The 23,728-nt window shown below is 27.6% G+C and overlaps 2 protein-coding genes across 3 annotated transcripts; one reads left to right on the top strand and one right to left on the bottom strand.

Moving 5' to 3' along the window:
• Positions 1–8,935: 8,935 nt before the first annotated feature.
• On the top strand, positions 8,936–9,865 carry LOC115708804 (uncharacterized). Its single transcript, XM_030636818.2, has one exon. It carries the CDS (start codon positions 9,022–9,024, stop codon positions 9,640–9,642), a length of 621 nt encoding a protein of 206 aa, XP_030492678.2. The 5' UTR covers positions 8,936–9,021; the 3' UTR covers positions 9,643–9,865.
• A 2,725-nt stretch (positions 9,866–12,590) lies between these two features.
• On the bottom strand, positions 12,591–18,271 carry LOC115710302 (amino acid transporter AVT1J). 2 transcript variants are annotated; one of them, XM_030638666.2, is made up of 4 exons: positions 17,835–18,271; positions 14,867–14,985; positions 14,182–14,792; positions 12,591–13,165 (listed from the first exon to the last, which is right to left on the bottom strand). In XM_030638666.2, exons 2-4 carry the CDS (start codon positions 14,961–14,963, stop codon positions 12,647–12,649), a joined length of 1,227 nt encoding a protein of 408 aa, XP_030494526.2. In that variant the 5' UTR covers positions 14,964–14,985; positions 17,835–18,271; the 3' UTR covers positions 12,591–12,646. The 2 variants fall into 2 exon arrangements, with proteins under 2 accessions (XP_030494526.2, XP_030494527.2); XM_030638667.2 differs by lacking the exon at positions 17,835–18,271 and adding an exon at positions 15,069–15,115.
• Positions 18,272–23,728: the final 5,457 nt, after the last annotated feature.

Genomic DNA, 23,728 nt, shown 5'->3' with positions numbered 1-23,728 from the left:
AGATCTAAGGTGCTCATATTGAGATAATGAATTTTTTTTCTTATAATCAATAAGCATTTGCTAGAAAATACAGGACTTGATAATTTTTAAAGTTATTTCCAAGAGAGTTTCCTTAGTGCTTAGAAATAGGAAAAATAAATTTTTGGACAAAGGTGATAATACATTATTTAAATTTTGGTGATCCATACTAATCTACACTCAAAATTATGAGGTAGTGTTTATCTTCTTCTTCATCTATTAGATACTATATTATATAATATATTGTGTTGTAATCTTTATCTTGTAATTTTCATATATATATGTACTTAACATTTGTTAATCAATCTCTTATTTTGTCCTTGTATTATGCGTTGTCCATACTTTCGAAGGACGTGTTACCACCTAGCCCTAGGAAGGGTCCACTTAGGACAACCCACGTGACATCCCATGTCAAACTAATGCCAAAAATGTACACATGCAAGTAAATGCAGTCCGAAGTAGTCAGTCACTCTGAATTTGACTAATAATAATCAGTCCGGGACAAAGTCAAGATCACAGAGGAATATCTCTAGGGGACTTGTTATACAGTAGAACCTCTATTCAAGAATATACTTAGAACCAAGTAAATTATATTCTAATTGAGAGATTATAACTGAATAGAATTACATTAAAAAATTAAAATATAAAAAAATATCAATGTAACAATAATAACAATGAATAATCATTAATATTATATTATAATAGAATTATTTTTGAATAAATATAATATTTATACATGTATTATAATTTATAATAAAATTATTCAGTTTACCTAAATAAATTTCTAAAATATATGTATATATTTTATTAAATGTAATTATTCTTATATAAAAGTATACTTTTGTTAATACGGAACTTAAAAAATATATAACTAATTATAGTTTAGATGTTATTTTAATTTATAATTGACCCCAATTAAAATTTAATTTAATTTTATAACAAATTAAAGATTATTTTTGAATAAAATATTCTTACATTCAGATTCTACTATATCATGTAAAATAATTTGGTGTGGACACTAGGAGGAACACTAACTGTCGTGGCCCCCACCTGTCTCTTCCATACCAATGGCAAATGAGTTTCTCATAAAACATAATAAACATTGAGATTTACACACCATATTTTTCCATGTGTTCATAGTTGGCTCACATCACCTGTCACAATATTGAACAAGTTAACTCTTCTCTACTTACCACTCAGTTAGGCCTGCTATGTGGGCTTAGTGTAGAGAAATTAAACTTACAACCCTGTATTACTATTTTATAATTGTATGTTTCATGGTTAATTGGTTGTTTAGGACTATTTAATGGCTCTCTTTATAAATAGAAGTCATCTTCTCATTACTAAGGAATTCAAAATTTAGTTCTCAAGTCAAATCAGTCATGGATTGATGATGTTCAAGCCGACTTTCATGAGAGAGAAGGAGAGCTTGAACTTCTTCAATGGTTAGATCGTCACTCCTCGACGTTATCCCTGAGACAACAGAATCAAATTCTGATCCTAGACCATTGAGCAGTTGTAAAATTAAGTCTTGATCACTAACAGGTGAACCAGCAACAGTTAGAGCATCAGTAATAGACTGAATTTTATCAACATATTCAGAGATAGAAAGACTTCCTTTGTGAATGTTTGAGAATTGCCCTTTGAGTTGAAGACGACGGGCCCTGGTTTGGCTGGCAAATTTTTGTTCCAAGGCTTGCCACACAGCAAAGGAACTTTGGTAATTGGCGACTGAAGCAAAAACACTTTCTGTCATGGAAGATTTGAGCCAAGAAAGGAGGAGCTGATCTTTCCTTCTCCATTGATTGTATTGGGGATTTGGTGCGCCTGTAACAAGGTTCTGGGGTGGTAGAACTCCGGTGAACAAGATTTCGTCAAGATCGTGTCCAATCACAGTTAGAACGACTTGCGATTTCCATGAGAGAAAATTGAATCGATCAAGTTTGAGAGACGGCGAAGAAGTAAGAGAATTTGAAAATGGATTCCAGGCAGGATTTGTAGGAGTAGCAGCAGAAGGATCGGTAGGGGCCATAGTTGCAGAGGGATTGGCAGGGGCCATAGTTGCAGGAGCAGGATCGGTTGTAGAGGAAGCCATGGACGGTAGTCAATAGCGATTGATACCATGTAAAACAATGTCCATGGAAGAAAAACACAGAGGAAAAGCAAGAAACAGAGCAAGAGTAAAGAAATGGCAAAAGCTAATCAAAGTGATTAGCTACTCCTTTATTTATACTGAGAGGATTTACAGAATAGAAAAGCTAACAACTGTAACAGAAAAAAAAAAACTACCTAAACTAATAACTAACAAAACAGAAATAACTGTATAGTAGAGTTAGTTATGAACAGTCAAAATACTACAATTTTTTTGAAAATCTCCATTCTTGTAGCAAATAATTTTTCTATTCACTGACATTGAGACTCATTAATACTCAAATTATATAGAAATCTTCTTGTCTTCCTTCATTTAAGCTCTCTTAACTACTAATTTTCTTTTCTTAATCTAGTTGTCAAAAATCTCGATCATATGAGAGGCTAGTTTATACTTTTTATTGACTATATAGTAGAAGAGAATGTTTAAGAATTTTGGGATATAAATGATTATATATATATTGGTTTGTTTAGCCATTTTGTTTTTATTTTATGGTTTTAAGGTATAAGTACAAGTACAAAAATATAGTATTTTTTTTTAAAAAAAAAGTTATTTATGAGAAAAATTTAGAAAAAAGTTAAAAAAAATATGAGAAAAATAGTATAAGGTAAGTGTTTACCTTCAATGTACATGGTTATCCTTATTTAGTTTTCCTATATTTTTTTCTTTTACCTTTTTCTTATATTTTTTTTTCATAATATAACATTTTTGAAAATAAAATAAAACTATATTTTTTGCACAAATTGTATAAAAACTCATAAAATTTATAATTTCCTGAAATTATTATATATGACTTTCCATATAATTTCAGCCATTGTAATACTTAAGGTTTGCCCAAAAAAGTAAAACAAAAAAACTGTTAAAGGGTGTCAATACCATATGATGTATTATATTACTCATAATTAATCCTTGTTGGCTCATTTTTCATTGCACTAATCTTGAACTTTACTGAAAAGAAATAATTTGCAAAATTGATCAAAGTGAAATTTGGACAACTAATCACAAACTTCTCCGAAAGTTGAGGCCCAATAGACCTTTCATAAAGGCCCAATCCCAATTGAAGTGTATATTTTAGCAAGTGGTCGTTTTCTACAAATGATTAAAAAGAGGTACTTTTGAAAATGGTTAGACCTCAAAAAGAGATAAATATAAAAAGTAGTTTTGTCATAGGAAGAGCTAGTCAATTCGATTGTAATGTTATGTTCTTCAACAATAATTAGAAGAAACAAAAAAGGGAAGCAAATTATTGATCCCAATGCCCCATAATGGCATCAATCAAGTAAGTGGGTGTTAAAAAATAGGGTCATTTTCTTTAACCAAAAATGAAAAAAAAAAAAAAAGAAAAAATAACAAAGGAGTTCATAAAATTAGTTGCTTCTAGCAGCTTTTACTTTAAAAATAAATAATGAAAGTTTTTTTTTTTTTTCTGAAAAAATAAATAAAGCTTTTTTAGTAGGTGAGCGCAGCCTTCAAAATTATTTCCTATATATATAAAGAAAATCCAGTCAACGAAGTAATTATTTTTGGACCCATATACATGAATGAAGGAGCCTCTTATTAACTAAAAACCAACTATTTACCATTTCTTGTTAATTATTATCTGGATTTAAGGGTTTTCTTTTCTTGTTTTTTTTTTTTTTTCAAAATGAAATTCGACATTTTAAGAGTTATGTTTTAATATGGTTTCCAATAAGAAAGTTATGTTTTAATATTTTTTTTTTTTTGAAAGAAAAGTTATGTTTTAATAAATGACATGATTTTTATTGTTTTTTTTTTTAAGTAAATATCATTTTAGATCTTATATTTTGTAAAAATTATCAATTGGACCATAACAAAACTATACAATCGACTTTATATTTTCTAAAATGGTAAAAATAGGATCTTGAGTTTCATATTCAATAATTTTTTTTAATATAACTAACTTTTAAGACAATTTCTAATACGAACAGATACAGAAAATATAACCAGTTTTGTCATAATAACATCTATGGATCATATTATTATTAAGTTTCATTTTGACAAAAAATCAGTTCAGGGTCTTATTTGTACAATTTTAGAAAATACATGGTCTATTTTATCATTTAACAAAACAAAGAGTCCAATTAATAACTTTTACAAAATACAAGATCCAAAATGATATTTATTTTTTTCAAAAGGTTTCCATTGATTTATTCAACTAATTTGGATAGAATTTAGATGTCTTATTCAAAATAATAACAATAAAATTATCCAAATATACTCGATAATAATTTAACACTTTTCATTTTTTCTCTTAATATTAACAACTAGGATAAGAGCTATTCAACCTTAATTGTTACTTTATAAATAATTTTCCACTATTCATTTTTCTTGTTGATGTTGATTTTTTTTTCTTTTGATAATTAAGTTTTTTATTGAAAGCAAAAACCTCAACGAGCAGTACAAGGGGAACGGCCTTCATTACAATCAAATTTGAGCACACATTGTTTTTGGTGTGTAAAACAATAGGCTCTATTTTTAGGTTTCATGTGTACTATAAATTTTCTTGATATTTTAGCAAAGAAAAATTGTGATATGAGTACAAGATAAAAGTTATTGTTTATCAATTTACCAAGCTAAGAATATAGACTTATGTATGTCATTTGAGACTATCATATTTTGTTATATGTGCATGTGGGAGTGAGTGAGACCACAACAAAAAAATTATCATTTTCATTGGGAAATTTGATATTCTATACTTATATATACCTAATATTTTATTTCTAAACTAATACATATCACTATTGAAAATATAAAAAAAATACCCCTCTCAAATTTTCCATACTTTTTTTAGTGCAAAAACATACAAAAAAAAAAAAAAATTAGTAGTCCTATGGGGTCCGATGGTGGTCCGATGGTCACCTGATGCTACTTTTGTATGTACAAAAATATAAAAAAAAAAATTGGTAGCAGATTTGGTCCGATGGGTGGTCCGATGGGTCCGATAGGTGGCCCGATGGGTGGTCCGATGGTGTGGTCCGATGGGTGGTCCGATGGTGTAAATGGGGGTATTTTAGGGATATCATAAAAATTGTCATATCTTACAAATATTAGTGAAAATTTTTTTTAACCAAATGTAAGCATAAAAAATCAAATTTCCCTTTTCATTTAGTCATCTTTAGGTGAAATTTTATCATTCATCCTATAACCATATTGAGCTATCATTCATCTTTAAGAGAACACAAAGCTCTCCTATAACTAGTGATCAATCTCAATCAAATTCATGCTTCAAAATATCACTTTGAAGTTGTATATATTAAGTTTTCGTAGTGCGAGTAATGTAAAATTTTTGCTATTTTTTAAACCAAACTGTATATGTAATTTTTACAAATTTTTAAACTGGGACCGCACCATAATACCTCAATACAATGCAAAAATAAAATAAAATAAAATAATGTAGTGTTGAACAATTTAAATTATCGCCAAATAAATGTAACACTATGTAAAATTTTAAAAACACAATATCTTATTAAAATTCTAACGAGAAATACACCTAATAAAAATACAACAAAGTTTTAAACTAATATATATTCAAACAATCTTTTAACACATAAAATAAAAAATTATGTAAAAAGTTTAAAATCTCATCATGATACTTATTAATGTATAATGTAACGTCCCCGCTTCAAGCTTCCATTGGGCCCTTACACCCACGGAATAATAGCTCTTATACACGAGTTCGTCACTCTGGCTGCTTCCTGGATTGATGACTGACCCTACAGACCAACACGAGTGTTTCCAGCGTGCTTTGTCCTCACTCGCACGCTTCCTGGGAAAACTTCCCAGGAGGTCACCCATCCTTAAATTACCCCAGGTCAAGCACGCTTAACTGTGGAGTTCTTTCGTGATGGGCTACCGAAAAACAAGATGCACCTTGTTGACATAGGTAGTACCAATCAATCCATTTAAGCTCTCTTCAACTGTGTAGTCCCATACCTACACAGTCTCAGAATCATCCCAGTTGACCTTCCCCAGGCGGTGTGGGATTGCACAGCTTACCCGGTGTTTCCCCTTACGGATCACGGGACTACTGACTGTCACAATCACCCCCCCCTTACGGGGTCCGACGTCCTCGTCGACCACACTTTCGGCTGGGTCAAGGCTCTGATACCATTTGTAACGTCCCCGCTTCAAGCCTCTATTGGGCCCTTACACCCATGGAATAATAGCTCTTATACACGAGTTCGTCACTCTGGCTGCTTCCTGGATTGATGACTGACCCTACAGACCAACACAAGTGTTTCCAGCGTGCTTTGTCCTCACTCGCACGCTTCTTGGGAAAACTTTCCAGGAGGTCACCCATCCTTAAATTACCCCAGGTCAAGCACGCTTAACTGTGGAGTTCTTTCGTGATGGGCTACCGAAAAACAAGATGCACCTTGTTGACATAGGTAGTACCAATCAATCCATTTAAGCTCTCTTCAACTGTGTAGTCCCATACCTACACAGTCTCAGAATCATCCCAGTTGACCTTCCCCAGGCGGTGTGGGATTGCACAGCTTACCCGGTGTTTCCCCTTACGGATCACGGGACTACTGACTGTCACATATAAATATGTAATTGGCCATATAAAATTACAAAAATTAGTGTGATGAGTTGTTTAAACTGCAATTATTGAATTCAAAACTGTAAACCACACTATACTATATGGTTTGATAAAGATTCGACTCACAAGTACACCACAAAAAACTTAAAATTGTATTTTTTTTTATACACTGTAGTGCGGCTTATACAATAAAAGTAGTTTAATGAACACTTCTATTATACATTTACTTCAACTAAAAAAAATCTTTTTATTTTTAAGAGCTTTTTTTTTTTTTTTTTTTTTTGAGAGGGAGCCTCTTCAATTTGTTTTGTAAAACTAAAACCCCAATTAATTTTGGACCCATATACATGAAGAAGTTATGCATTGGAGCGTATATTTTTTTTAAAGTAAATAATTGGGGTAAATATCTACTATAAAGACATTCAATTTTTATTTTATTTTGTTGAGATAATAAGTATAATATAACACTTACTCAACAAAAAAAATGATATAACCATTTTTAAAACAAAAAAAAATATATATATATAACACTTTTTAAAACTATGTACCACTTTATTGGAGATATTACACTCAGAAAGGGGAATGGTGGTTAGAACTAAACTAAAATAAAATACAAATAAGAACATAATTCAACATATAAAAAAAAAGAAAAAATAAGATTAATTAAACAAAGAAAAGAGAAGTTCAAGAACAACTCAAAGGGTTAATTAAACAAGGCTCAAAGAACACTATGAGATTATATTTATCAAAATTATATTAGAGTTCAGTTTTTTCTTTCTTTTTCTTTAAAAAAAATAAAATTAAGTTGTTTATTTAAAAAGAAGGCAAAAGAGAAAAGAGTGCTAGTAAATCATCTTAAATGTTACTCATGATCACTTCTAAATAAATAATAATTATATCATCATAAAAATATATAACTTAATTTTTTGTGTTTCTTGTAATAATATATATCTATATTTAGGAAACTTCATGAAAGAGAAAAATAAATAAATAAATGGCCATTATGTATTGTAGAAACTGGTACTTTTTAACACTGGGCCTCCCTTTCAAAAAAGATATCTGATAAAATTTTGTCATTTGAGCTGGTCATTATTTTTTTTTCTTCCTATTTTTTTGGCTTAAAAATTAAAGAGTTAGTGTGGTCACCAATAATGCTTACTTTAATTATTATTTTAATTATATAAAAAGGAATAATATATATGAAAAGTTTGGGTTTTCAGTTGTGAAGAACTGATAATGGAGCTTCAAACAATTTATATTCTTCTTCTAAAAAAGGAAAAAGAAAACAAAAACAAAAAGAGGAAATTATTATGAGTTTATATATATCAAATAATTATTTTTGGACCCATATATATCAATGCATAAATGGTATTATTATTTGGAGCGTATATTTAACCGTACATAATAATAAATTTCTACCCTCTTAATCTCTTATTGGAATTTCTTAATTTTTATTAATTTTCTTTTTCCAAGATCAAACAAAGATAATAAAATATTTACATTTTTTTTTATTTATTTTTTGAAATGATTCACATTTTTAATTTCAGAGTTAAATTAATGTGAACTCATAACATTTATAAATAATATTTTCCTATACTTTCTTAATGTTCTCTTTTCTCAAAAGAATTCTCCCATGAAACATTTTCTTTTAAAAATCTGCCTTAAAGATATTTATTTTTCTTTCTTTTCATTATGATAATATGTTACGAGAAGCTGATGACTTGGGCAGAAAAAAAAAAATGTCTATTCTCTTTAATCACTTAAAATAAAAATTTATAAATGTAGTTTCACAAATTTTGCTCATTCTCATAAGCTTAATTTGTTATCTCAAAAAAAAAAAATAATAAAATAATGAGCTTATTTTTTTTTTTAATTTTTTAAAAAAGTGATTTCTTAAGAAACAAGACTTCCCATTCACAATATTCACTATAAGTATCGCTAGCCAATCATAACGCGACATGTCAAGAAAATGCTAGGCACCTAATAGCAATGCTATTAGAGATTTGTCAAAATCATTAGTTTTTTTCAAATAAAAATAATTAAATAGACATTACCGTTGGCATACTGAAGATTTCGGCCGTTACTACAATACAGGCATTATCGTAAATACAGTCCAAAACAAGGGGCATTTCGGTAAAATCACAATTAAATTCGACCGTTACAGAGATTTAAAACCCCTCTGGCCCGTTACAACCTCAAAACCCCCCCAAAAGAAAAACTCTCTAAACAAAAATAAAAAACCTATCTTTATATATATATTCTCTCTTTGTCTAGCTTTACAACTCCATCCATGGCCGATTACAATAAAAATCAACTCACAACAATAATGGAGTCAAAAACCCCACACCCACTTCAGCAAATAGCCGACACACCAACCCACAAGCTTCTCCTGAAACAATGGCTCAAAGAAGAAGAGTTAATCCTCAACCGAATTTCCCTCAAAGAGACTCAAATCGACTCTGTTCGTAAAGAGATCACAATGCTCTACGTCTTCTTCTTCCTCTTCCACTCCATTTCTCTAATCCTCCTCTTCGACGCCTCGTCTCGCGGTGGCCCGGCCGGTGTACTGGCTTGTAGGAGATCATGGATCCCTTCACTCTGCTCTCTTCTCTTCTCTCTCGGTCTGATCTGGGCAGTTCGGTACAAGAGTGAAACAGAGTCTCATTTGGAGAAATTGTTGGAGAGAGAGAAAGAGGATTGTAAGCTTTTGGGTAAGTGTGTTGAGGAGTTGAAGAAGAAGGGTATTGAGTTTGATCTGTTGAAAGAGGTTGATGCTCTTAGAAGGGCTAAGAGTTTGAGAGTTGAAGCTAAAGCTGTTAAGAAATGGTCTGCTAAGGATTTTGTTACTCTGTTTTTCTTTTCTGTTTCTTGTTTTGTTTTAGCTATCACAAGGGTTATCTTGTGTAATTAATTAGATTAATATGATATATTTTATTGGGGTTATTGGATTGGGTTTGATAATTTATATAGATTTGGATTCATTGGTTTTGTTTTGCAGAATACTCTGTTCTGCTTTAGTAGACATGAATGAAGGGATAAGATTACTTTTTTTTTGTTTTGTTTGGATTAATTTCTTGTATCGGTAGGTACTGAAATCTTATTGAAGTTAAGTGTTTTTATTTGAGAGTTTCAAATTTGAGTGACATTGGTGTATATATATAATGTGAAATTGAGGCTAATTTGAGTTGTATGAATTCCAAAAAGGAAAAGAAAATCATGATTATTCTGATTTTTGGTGAAGCTCAAGATTCACTTCTTTACATAATCTACAGTCTTAAGTCTACTAATTTGTTAAGTTGATCGATTTTATTGGCTTGAAAACAACAATTATAAATTGAAATGATTCCTCCAATTTTGTTCATTTAAAAAACGACAATAATGTTGAAAAACGACAACATCTTTGAATACGACATTTTTCTCGTGAAACGGCAACTTTCTTGAAACACGACATCATTCATATAGAACGACAATTTGTTTTTCTTTTTAATTTCTATTTAAATTTTTATAAAAACGACAACTTATCCAAAAACATAGAAATTGATAATTAATTAATTAACTAATCAGAAAGCAACAGATTTGATTAAATAATTGTGGGAATATTACACAACACAACAAAATACAAGTTCCCAATTTGACCATAAAATCTTATTGAAGTGAAGTTCCATTGAATATTTTCATGTATTGTTCTTTGAGGGTTCCTTGCTAAATGATCTTTTATTTATTTATAGATAGATATGAATTATTTTGCAAAAAATTATCCAAATTAAGCCAAAAGTGCAAAATAATTTCAAAATAGCCAATTTTGAATTTTATTTTACATTAAAGCCTTATTTTAATAAATCTTTGTAAAAATGACATCTTTTAATGTAAAAAAAATGACAAATTGCTTAGACTTTTTAAATGAAGTCTAGAAAGAGTTGTATTTGGGGTTTGAGAGAGAGAGATGCATTTGTGATTAGGGGTGTTCATTGAATTACATTTAATGGATTTGAACTTTACTGTTCCAATCTAATTATTTATTGGATATTAAATTTTATCATCCGATCTAATGTAATTGAATTGAGTCATCCGATCCGATCTGATCCAATAGATGTATTAGATTAGATCGATATCAACTATTGAATGCATTAATTGATTGTCTATTAGATTTGATTATATCCATCCAATCTATTTTAGCTACAATTTAAGTTGATTTCATTAAAATATATAAATATATATAAAATATAATTTAAAACCTAACAACCCAACATACATATTAAATATTAATTTAGTCCAACCTAATTCTCATGATCTTATAATAAAACTACTAAAAAATAAAATTTATTCAATATGCATTTACAATTTTATTTGCGTTGAAGAAGATGAGAATTAATATTTTAGAACTAAATTTTTTTCCTTTAATATTATGTAACCTGCGAGTCATCCCATCAAAGTCCCTGGGACTTATCGGGGATGCATTTGAAAGAGGGCGCGACGAACTTCATCATCCAAAACCTAGTTCAACTAACATATCATTCCGAGCAATAGTTGACCGTGGCAAGGTGTGTACAATGCAAAATCTCAACAAAATCAACGTAAAAGAAGTAGTGTAAAGAGCATGTGAAAAGTAATCACTTGCTAGGCCATTTTGCCAATCAATCCAACAAACTGTACCGAGTTCTTCATCTGATTGAATTTCGCGCCTCTTTGAAGTCAAAGGTAGTAGCGTGGAACAAACTATCGCCCTCTCTGAGGCCAAAGTTGTTTTCCTTTTGAAATTATATAATTTTTTTTACTGATTTTGAAAGATACCACATTTTTTTTTTCTAAATAAGGATCAAAAACAAATTTTTTTTTCTATGACCCACTAAATTTCAGGGCCGACCCTGTGTGTTAAATATATATTAAATCAATTAATATATTTTTTTTCAAATATGTAAAATTATTAATGTATTTTAAAAAGATATAAATATAATTAGATGATAAATAGATCGGTTCGATTCAGTTATTTATTGGATTCGATCTGATCTAATTGGATTTTCAAAATTTACATCCAATATCATTCAATTATGATTGGCATATAATTTTATTAAATAACTTAAAATTTAATTGTAATTAGATTGAATGACTTTTTACACATGTTTGTGATTGAGTGTGGTTCACTGAGATTGCTCAATGCATGGATAGATAGATGTATCCTAGGCAGTGGTATCACCAGCTAGATCATATCTCATATGTTTTGGATTCATTATTTGACAATCTAATGAGTCATAATATTCATCATCATCATCATTGCTTACGTGTCTTGTATTTATATTTATATATAATATACATTCAATATAAATGGATGTTGCATTGTTAAGCATTCTCGTACGTGTTAATATTATTATTAGTCTAATTAAGTATCGGGTCTCATATAATTTAATATAATAGTTTTTAAAGAGTATAGCTAACCAATCGCAAAACGATACGTCTTAAGGGTGCTAGGTACCACTAATACCCAATAACAATGCTCTTTTATAATAACGTATCTATCTTGGCCCCAAAAACATTTTTCAAGACTAATAATGAATAAATGACTCTAGTTGTTGTGCTTACCTTGAAAACTTATACAATTCCAAAGTATCATGGCATGGCATGACTTAATGCATTTAATCTCTATATATTAACTCAAGTGTTATGACGACACATATTTAAGGTTCAACTAAAGTGTCTTATTATATATATAATGTTATTTCTTTTCTAACTTTTTTAAAGAAACATGAACAAAATGTTAAAAGAAAAACGTCACTCTCATTTTCAAAAAGATAAAGTTAATGAAACAACTTGTTTTCTAGTAACTATTTTATAATTATTGTATAAAAGAAATATATACTATTAGACAAATATACACATTAATTAATTCATTCCATAAACCCAACTTTTGAAAAAGTGGTTCAATAATTGTGTACAAGCTCAGCTATAGATGAATAACTCCCTAAAATCCCAGCTAGAGTTGCAAACAAAATTATTACCACATTCCCAACCAACTCAAAGTTCCATCTTTCATATGAAGATGAAATTTTTAAGTAACAAAGACAAGGAAGCACAAATGAACCAAGTGCTACAAAAATAGAACCAACAATGGCCATAAGATTCTCAAAATATGGGAATACATAGGCTATCATTGTGGTACTTACAAGTAACACAAACCTAACAAGTAACTGAACTTTTCTAGAGTTCTTGTAATCTATGGAAAGCCCTCCTTCAATGGCATTGGCAACTGGGGTTAACATCAAAGCATATCTAGTCACTGGAATTAACAGAGTTGTGTAAATTGCAACTTGTGAACTGATTAATTTGGTTGGTAAGTTGAGTGTGATTTGTGACTCAACACTATCTCCATACATAACATAACTTACACATGAGGTTAATAAGTAAGTCAAAGTTGTGAGAACAAAGCTGAATAGTAAAACCTGTAACCAAAATCAAATAAAACAAACTTTGGTTAAATTTCTGCAGATTGTAAGTCAGAAGAAAGAAAAAAAAATGATATTTTTCTAATTATTTTCTGAAATTTTCATACTTTATCATAAAAAAAAATTGCATGTTTGGCATCATAACTAAAAAATTGTTTTGTGTTTTTAAAATAGAAAATTGTTTTTTAAAAATAATTTGGCTTGTTTGTCTTGTTTTTTTAAAAACAGTTTTCAGAAAACAAAGTTACAAATAATTTGCATGTTGTTTTTTGTTTTAAAAATCAATTCACTTTTGGTTAATATTGTTTTTAAAATATACTAACTAAGCATGACTTGTGTTTTAAGAACTTCAAAAACTATTTTTTGTTCTTATTTTTAAAAATAATTTTTTGAAAACAAAAAATAAAAAACAATACCAAACATGCTCTTAGTGAGTTAGAGGTTATTTGGCTTTATAACTCAAAAACTGTTTTTTAAAACTAAAAATAGTTTTTAAAAACTAATAAAAGTAGTTTGGCAAAAAAATTTAATGTTTAAAAAACTAGAAAACATACATCAAAATGTTTTCAATTTTTAAAAATATTTTCTTTTTGTCTAACATATAATATTTTACATTTTTGTTTACATACTCGGATTCTAAACTCAGAACAAATCCGAACTCGAACCCGAGTGAGTTCATGTCATAGTATGGTGTTAAAATATTAATTTTTTTAATAAAAAAATAATCTGAAAATAGTTTTAAAAAATTTGTGTTAAACACCATTAAATTTTTAAAATAACAAAAACTGTTTTCTATTCTCACTTTTGAAAACACAATTTTAAAAACTAAAAACACAGCCAAACACGATCTTAGATTCTGAATTCTAGACAAGATCTGGCCTGTTTATGGTTAAAGTTGACTTATATTAAAATAGTATTTTAGAGCTAAAAAGCCGAAATAAGCTGAAAAATAGCTTCTGCAACATGTTTAGAGCTTGCTCAGCATAAGAATTTAATATGAGAAAAATACTAACCTGGCTGAATTGGTGTTTGTTTTTCATTGAAGTGTAGATTGAAGGAATTACAGGGTGTCCAGCAAAGCAAACTATGTACAAACTCACAGCAGTAGGCAATCCACTCACTTTAACCAAACTCCCTTTTTCATGAAACCCAACTCCACCAAAAACACCAACACAGAAAATTGAACCAAGAATTATAAGACAAGAAAAAACACCAGTTGCAGACACATATGACAGTATACTCAACTCAGTTAACATCATAGAAGGTAAGATAACCAAAGCAGTGATCAACACAAATGATTGTCTTCCCTCAATAACTAATAAATCTCCAATCTTTATCATAAAGTTTGGAAAAAGTTTTCTTAAGTTGTCACTTTCTAAGATCATAAGTCCTATAGCCACTAAATAAAGCTCTGAGTTCATTATAATCATCACTATGATTCTACCCTTTTTCCCAAATGCTCTCTCTGCTATGTCTAAGTAACTTTTTATTGTTGGATCAGTATCCATACATGTCTTGAGTAAAATTCCAGTGTAGAAAGTCATGATTGTGATTAGGAAAAACAACACTAAACTCAACCATCCTCCACTTGAAAGAGCATAAGGAACTGTTAGTAACCCAATTCCTGAAAAGTAAATCATAACAAATTAGTAACCTTTTTTATTAATAAAAAGAAGAAGAAGAAGAAGTTGTACTAACCCAAAAAGGCATTTGTTCCATTGAAGCATGCTTTTAAAAAACTTGATCCTTCTCTTTGGCTTTGAGCTAATAAAGGTGTGTTTGACTCACTTGCCATTTGATTTTAGCTTTAGTTGAATCTGTAACCAGAATTGTTAATACTTATACAATATTTTCAGAAGACTTGAAGTACATAATAAATTGCTTTATTTTTTCTCTATACCAAGTTTTATCACAATTCACATGTGAAGATGGCAACATATTGGAATCTGTGTGTATATATATCTATATCTATATATATGGATGATTTCTTAATGGGTAATACCCACTAATGGGTACTAAAAAAATTGATGAGGTGGTAATTTAGTGACTTGCTAGAGTAGGTTACCAACAAGTTTTTTTTTTTTTTTTTTTTATAAAAAAAAAAGTATATTTCCTTTTTTAATTATAGAGAATGATGATTTTGAGAAATTATTTTTAGAAATTAACTTATGTTACTTAATAAAAAATAAAAATATTTAATCACAAATTATAAAATTATTATTACAACAAAAAATCATACTTTTAGTCACAACAAAACTTGTGACTAAAAGTAAAAAAGTTGTAACTAATTATAAATTGTCATTTCTACGTTGTGACTAAAAAGTTCATGGCTAAAAGTATTAGTAACAAAAATAACAATTTGTTGTGACTAAATATATTTTTAGTCACAATACTTGTTGTGACTAAAACTAAATTAGTGACAACTTATAATTAAATACTATGTTTAGTCACAAGTAACTTTTTTGTTGCGACTAAAAGTCACATTTAGTTACAATTTTTTTTTTATTGTGACTAAAAAGTTGTCACTAAAGATGGTCTTTTTTGTAGTGATATTGTATTTGTGATTTCGTTGTTGGCTAAAAATTGAGTCAGCAAACATCATATTTTATGAGAGAAAAAAGTTAGCTACTAATGTCAAACTCTATGAAACCAAATAAGAAAAGTTAAATAAAAAAGTAAAAGACATGTGTTGCTATTACAAATATCCAATGTACGATGATCCAAATTTTATAGCACTACCACTTTATTTTATTCATCTCTTTTGTACTTTTTAATATATAGATAAATTCTCTTTTTTATAGTTTACCTAATGCAATAATTAATATAGATTAACAAATAATGATGTAAGACTAACCACTCCAAAAATTACAAACTCTTAAAATTTTCATTTAATACAAGAATTACTTAATTATAAAAATAAGTAAGAAAAAAAAATTGTTTTCCTATCTTATAAAACAAAATTAATTATAATATTATTATAGAAATTTAAATTTCTAAAATTTAAACTAAAAAATGATAAGAAAAATATGTTATTACAATATAGGCTAAATAATTAATTATAATTAATATTTTTTTATATTGATAAATTATTATGTATTTTATAATATATGTTATGCCTTTTCAAAAAAAAAAAATATTTTAGAATGGAAATATTTGTTGTAGTGAAGTTTAAAGGTGTAATTAAGTTTTTAAATTACCATAATTAAATTGTAAAGTATTAATGTATTAATGTATATATGGAATGAGCACAAAAATAGAAAGAATAGATATAAAAAATGACTTCCATGTCATTAGGTAATAGGTTAAAATAAAAAATATTTAATTTAAAATTTTAATTAATAGCTATAAATATCAACCATTAGATTTGATCCAATGGCTAATAATAAAATATCCATTCATGGGTAATACCCATTAAGAGCATGCCCATATATATATATATATAAATGAAGTACTTTATATTAGTAGTGCTATGTTATTAAATCTGATTTAGACTCCCTTTCAAAATAAAAATAAATGATTCATCATCTTGTCCTTTTTGTCTACATCTATTAAATTTATGCCTATTGTGTACTTAAATTAAATAAATGACATTGCTAGGTCCAACCACATAATTTAAATACTTTAAACTTATCTACTTAATTTACTATATATTGATTAATTTTTAAATAAGTGCTACTAATTCTATTTATACTATATTCTCAATAGGGTCATTATGCATGGTAAGTCCCCTCCTTGCAAATATAAATGAGAGAGAAATTAAAGTCTGAAAATGAAATAAATAAATTGAGGGATTTATCTTCAAATAATGAACTCTAAAACAATAAAAAAATTACCACGTCAAAAAAAAATTATAATAAAGAATAGATAGGGAACTCTACATGTAATGTGCTCATTATTTTTTTTTATTAAACTTTTTTAATAGTATTTTAATGATACTGTTACTTTTTTGGAATAATTACATGAACATTAATAGTTGTAAAAAAAATTATATTTTTATATTTTTACGATATTTTATAAAATTATAAAAAAAAAATACATGAAAGTAACAAGAAATAAAATCAAAATAACAACAAAGCAACATAAAAAATAACATACAAATAATAAAAGAAATTAACAATAAAATAACAAAAATACAACATAAAAATACACTTAAAACCGTTTTTTATGTAAATAAAATCTAAAACCCCATAAAAATATTAAAAACAGAGACCGTATGTTTGTAATTTTTTTTTTAATTTTTTTATATTCTTTTTTTGAAATTAATTTATAGTTGACAAATTTAATGATTGATTGGAGCAACAATTATAAAAATAATTCTCTATTTTAGATAAAAATAATTAAGAGTACCATTAAGGATGCTCTTATACATTTATACATTTAGAGTGGTTTAGCCGACCTTATATAAAATGATATACTTAAATGAAGTATCTTTTTTATGGAAAAGGGTATTAAATTTGAATATTTTGAAGAGAAAACAACATATATTATTTTATATGCCAAAAGATAAAGATTAGACTTGTGAAAAGAAAGAAAGATGAGTTTAAAAATAATAGTCAATAATGTAAAAGTTGAACATGCCATGAGTTTAATAATAAATAATCTATATAGAGATGTGAAGAAAAGCACTCTAAATTATTGCAGAGTATGAGAGTGTAGATATTCTTACCTATGTTGATGAAGGCCACAGATATAATAACCTAATAAAGACTCTTTTTTGCATTGTTGAAGATGAAGTTTTTTCATGGTTTTTATGCTACTAAACAAATTAATTACTGCCTCATTCATATAGCCCCAACCTCCACCACTAAAAAGAATACAAATACAATAATGAATGAAGAAGAAAAAGTGCTTATACTGAAAATTAATAATAAAATCACCAAAAAAGACAAGAAAAATTAAATTTGAATATGGCCAAATGGTCTGTTACACCAAATGCATAATTCTATTTTTAGCTTTTTAAGCATATCTTGGTACATATAAACTATATGTTATAATCTAAATTTCAATAATCGGATAAATACTATGTTATAAAAAAAAATATCGATATAATATTTTTGTAAAATGTTAAAAGAAAGTGTTCAAGTACTACATAGAGATATTATTTAATAGTGTTAATGTTATACATATATATTTATCTTTTTTTTTTTTTTTTTTTTGCAGTATATTTTGTGGACTTGTAGTAAGTGTGTTTTTTTTTTTTTTTGAAGACTTGTATAGTGAGGTTGAAGTATGTAACCCTTAGGGATAAGTTGAAAAATATAATTTTTATTAATCAATTAATTAAATTTACTTTTAATATTTTTATATTTAATTGAAACATACCTCTAAAATTTTATATATATTGCACCTAAAATACCTTAATATAAGAGAGTCACATGGAATATCTTGAAGTGATATGAGTAAAATTGGTGGAATATTTAAAAAAAAAATGATAAAACTTTAAAAAAAAAATAAAAATAAAAAAAGACAATTCAAAAAAAAGTGTAGAGTGTAATTTGCTCAAATAATTAGGTGGTTTTGTACACTGTCCTTGAGCCTTTCTGTTCATTTATAATATGTTAACGTGGTAAACTACCATTCAATATGTCTATACCAAACCAACTTAACTTATATATTTTCTCATATGAAAATAACTTGTCCTTTCTACTCATTCTTTCTTTGGTGTGTGTCCACGTGAAGCTTATGACAAATATTAACTCATAAATGCTCACTTTCTCTTGTCCTTTTTTTTTTTCTTTACCGTCTTTGCCTGAAAACAGAGTCCACCAACACCTTATATATATAAATATATATTCATATCATTATCTGAATTTATGGTACTAATTTTTATTATTATTGTTTTTATTTAAAACCCATATCAATAATTTTACTCAGAAAAAGACAAAAACTTAAGCTAAAAGAAAGATCAACTCCTTTTGCTAATAGTATGAGTATGGTGAATCATTATAGTGTTATTTATAACTAAGTGATTCATGCTATTGGAGGGATCATCATGAGTGTAATTAATATATATAGGGATATGATTTTGTCTCATTATTGTACTTTCACGGATTGTAATTTGTGATGTACGGCAGCCGTCAGATGAGAAGTTATTTGATCTAACGACTGAGATTGATCTAGAGGTAATTAGGATTAAAAAGTAAAAACGTACCTGACACTCATTTAATGTACCCTGAGATCCATTTAATGTACCACGAAATGTATTCCGTAAAAGTATATCACAGCACAAAATCACATCCTGAGCTGAGCTCAAAATTATATATATTATATATTAATAATGGACCAACCACTTATATTTATATTCATCATTAGGAAATATTAAAGGGAGGGATTATAATAAGACAAGACAATCAGAACTTAAATGCAAATTAATTAAACTAGTGTAGTGGGTAAAGGGTCCATATCTAGACCATAATAGATTATATTGCATTTGTGGGGGTAAAGCAAAACCATATAGTTCAATTTCAATTCAATATAAAGATTCACATGTCTTTGTCTGAATTATAAGTTTTAGAATCCTTATCCCACCAAAGAACAAAAGACAAAATACACAAAACTTTTACTGCTTTTTATTTCTATTATTTGGCTACAAAAAGGCCACAAATTAATTTTAAATATTTTTTATAATGTTAAAGTTGTGGCTCTTAATAAGTAATTTTTCTCTACTCAATTTATATTTATATATTGTAATTACTACAAATATTTTTCTTATGCTTCCTTACAATTAATAGGAGAATTAGCTGTTGTTACATAATTTTTGAGTAATTGAGTTTAGTGTGTGTAAGATCGATAATTGTATCAACATAATTATTACATGCACAACTTTTGTTATTTGATCATGAATTATAATTGCATTGGAAGAGAATATTCCAATTATATCAACAGTGAATAAGAGAAGCTATGTTTGAAGTAATAATACCATCATTAATATTTTGTGGTAGATATAGACTCTCATCATACACATATGGGACCACCTAAGCAATAGTAGTATATTATTATCACCCCCCACATATGTCTATATACATTTTTTGTAGTAATTATCATCAAACATTTCTTATATCATACTTGACTTTATATACATGGCTTTTGATTTAAAGAATCTTTATTTTTGTATATGCATTTTTTTCATGCAACTTTTTTTATAGGCACAACAAAAGATAATGGTTGACTTGACAACACTAATATTATATGTACTTTTTGTTCTTGGACCATTTTGCTTTTCCACACTTCAAAAGAACCCTTCTCTTATTGCAGAAAATATCATGAAAATGAATGATATATAATTTGCACTGAATCCACTAATACCAAGCTTAAATTTTGTACACTATTCATAAAATTAAATAATAATAAAAAAAAAATAAAAAACTAGCCTTGAAATTTCGACACTCACATTAGTTCCGGTTTATTTTTAACGAGAGACACTATAGTTGCCAAAAGTACACACATTATATTAAAATATAATTTTTTATTTTTTCATTAATTCACATAAAATTTGACACATTTTGCAAGAATATATACTTCAATAATTGACAACTCTAAAAATTGTCTATCAGGGTCCACATCACACTAAATTAGTGATTTTTTTGATAAAAAGTAATTTTTTCTCAGCCAAAAAAAAAAAATAATAATATCATGTGGTCATAATCCATATTAAGCAACACTTCACATAAAATTAATCTTGAAAAAATACGTCAAAAAAAGATTGATCTTGAAAATTGGATCACATATTGCATATGTGACAAGAACTCCAATGGGCAATCCTCATTTTGGAGATGTCCAAGATTAAGACTATCTCTAATAGAGGTGACATTTATAGTTGTCAAAATACACATATTATTCTAAAATATATATTTTTTTATTTTCTCTCATCCTCATAAAATTTATCACATTTTTTTTTTTTTTTAAAATACTACAATAGTTGACAACTTTTAAGGTTGTCCATCATGATCCCATATCAAATTAAATTAATAAATTTTTAAGTAAAAAATAATTTTTTCTAATAAAAAAATTACAAAAAAAATATTATATGGCTATTGTCTATATTGAACAACACTTCACATAAAATTAATCTTAAAAATTGAACCACATTATATATGTAGAAAGTCCATCACTCTAATAGACAATTAGAAATTCTTTAATGAGGTCAACAAAAATAATTATCTCATTAATCTCACCTGACATACTTAGCTAATTATAATTTTATTTTATTTTTCTTATTAAAATTACCCTTAGGATTCCGGGTATTTATTTTAGAAATTATTTGGGAAATTTACATGGCATTGCAATTGCAGATTTATAAGTTTTATATTGCAGTATACTGTGTTTATTCTTTTGTTTTTTTTTTTATTTGTTTTAGTGTTGTTTTACGATTGTTTTCCATAATTTATTTTTTAACGTTGATTTCACTGTTCTTGTTTCATCTTGCTGGAATTAATGATTATTTTCTTGGTATTCTCGTGGTGTTGTAGTGGTTCTATTCGTGAATGTGGAAGATGGAGGCTATAAAATGCATTTCTTCTTCCTTCTCTATGGTTATTTTGTGGGTTTTTTTTTTTATTTTTTTTTTATTTTGGTTCTCCTAAAAATACATTTGACGAACTCACTAGAAAAAAAGTTTTGAGGTGTGTGGTTCTTTTTTTTTTTTAAGTAGTTATATCTGCTTATTGTTTTAGTAGTTTTTTTGTTCTGATTTTTTAAGATTGAGCTTGCAAATATAGGTGGCGTTTAGTAACACTTTTTTAATCAATTTTCTATTTTTAAAATTGGAAAAGTGAAAGTATTTTTAAAAAACATGTTCTATATAACTGATTTTACTTTTTTAATTTTTTAATTAGAGATCAAAATTTTAAAAACAAAAGAAATCACTTTCAATATTTTTTAAACAGTTTTTTTTCTTAATCAATATTTTGGACTCTGACCAGACCCGGACCCAAATCCCCTTCCCACGGCCTTGGCATGAACCCGCCTTCTGACCCGAACTCGAATCTGACCCCGTACTTAGACCCGACTTAAATAAAATAAAAAAATAAAGATAAAAAAGAACTTTACAGAACACACTTTTGTTTTCTATTTTTAAAATTAAAAAATAAAAGTGGTTACAGAACGCATTTTTATTTTTCAAACATAAAATTTTAAAAACAAAAATTTTACTTTCATTTTGTGATTAAAAACTTAAAAAATAAAAGTGTTACCAAACGGCACCATAACTGCTATTGCATTTGATATTAAGGCTATGCAGAATATTTTTTAGTTTTTTTTTAATCATGTTTTCTTTTCTTTTGTTTAATTTGTTTTAGTGTTGTTTTATAGTTGTTTTGTCATGATTATTTATTTGACGTCGATTTCATTGTTTTTTTTTTTCAATCTCACCGGAATTAATGGTTGTTTTCCGATTATTCTGGTGTTCTTGTGGTGGTTCTGTCCGTGGGTGTAGAAGATGGAGGCCTCATTTTTTTTTTTTGGGTTTTTTTCTATTTAAAGCTAATACTACCCAAAATAAACATTAATACAATTATAAGGAGAAAATAAACATTTATGCTATTTATTGATTTTAAAAATACAATTTACAAATATACAGTTAGAGACAAAGCCCACTTGCAAAAGGAGAAAGTAAAATACACAAGTAGACTATGCAGGCGAGTGAGGCTCACACGCGAGTGAGGGGACAAAACCATCAAAGTTTGCTGACGCACGCAATATTAATAGCGTCAGAACGTGCCAGTGGCTACCACGTGTCAATTTTGGACAAAGTGCACTTGAGCGTGTTGGGCTTCTTTTCTCAAAGCAACAACTAATTAGCAACGAAATAACAACTTGAAAACAACCAAAACTAAATTAAAAAAAATTATATATAAAAATAAATGTACTTAAACCCAAATCAATTCAAAAATAATGATACATAAAATTAACGGCACATAAACTTAAATACAACTTAAAAATAATTATGCATAAAAATAAAGACACATAAACTCAAAATTAACTTAGAAAATAAAAGTAACTACAAAATACTTGTACGTAAACTTAAAAAATATGTACCATAAAAACTAAAACATAGACTATGTAACAAAAAAAATATGTAGTAATAAATAATTTGATAACAACCCCACTTTAACATAAATAGATAACAAATTTATATTAAGATGTAAATTAATTAGGCATCAACAAATTTCATCAACTCAAAAGAAACTTTAAAATAACACATAAATTATCTCAAAAAAAAACCTACAAAATACTAGTGCATTAACTCAAAAAAATATGTATTTATGAAAAATAAAACATATACTCATTAGTTTTTACCTGGTTGAACAACTAAATAATAACGCGCAAACAATTAAATAGCAACTCTATTTTAATATAAAAAGTTATTTGGAATCAACACACTGTGTTAACTTGAAAAAAAAAACAAAAATAATTTAAAAAAAAAATAATAAAACAACATTCTTAATATATATATGTGTCCATGATAATAAACTAAATATGTTTAGACATTCATTTTTTTAACACAACTAGATAACAACAACAAAAAAAAAATTATATAATAATTGTACTGTAATATGCAAA

This window comes from Cannabis sativa, chromosome 3 (genome assembly GCF_029168945.1).
Source record: "Cannabis sativa cultivar Pink pepper isolate KNU-18-1 chromosome 3, ASM2916894v1, whole genome shotgun sequence".
Lineage (NCBI taxonomy): Eukaryota > Viridiplantae > Streptophyta > Magnoliopsida > Rosales > Cannabaceae > Cannabis > Cannabis sativa.
This window is presented reverse-complemented; position numbering and strand designations above follow the sequence as displayed.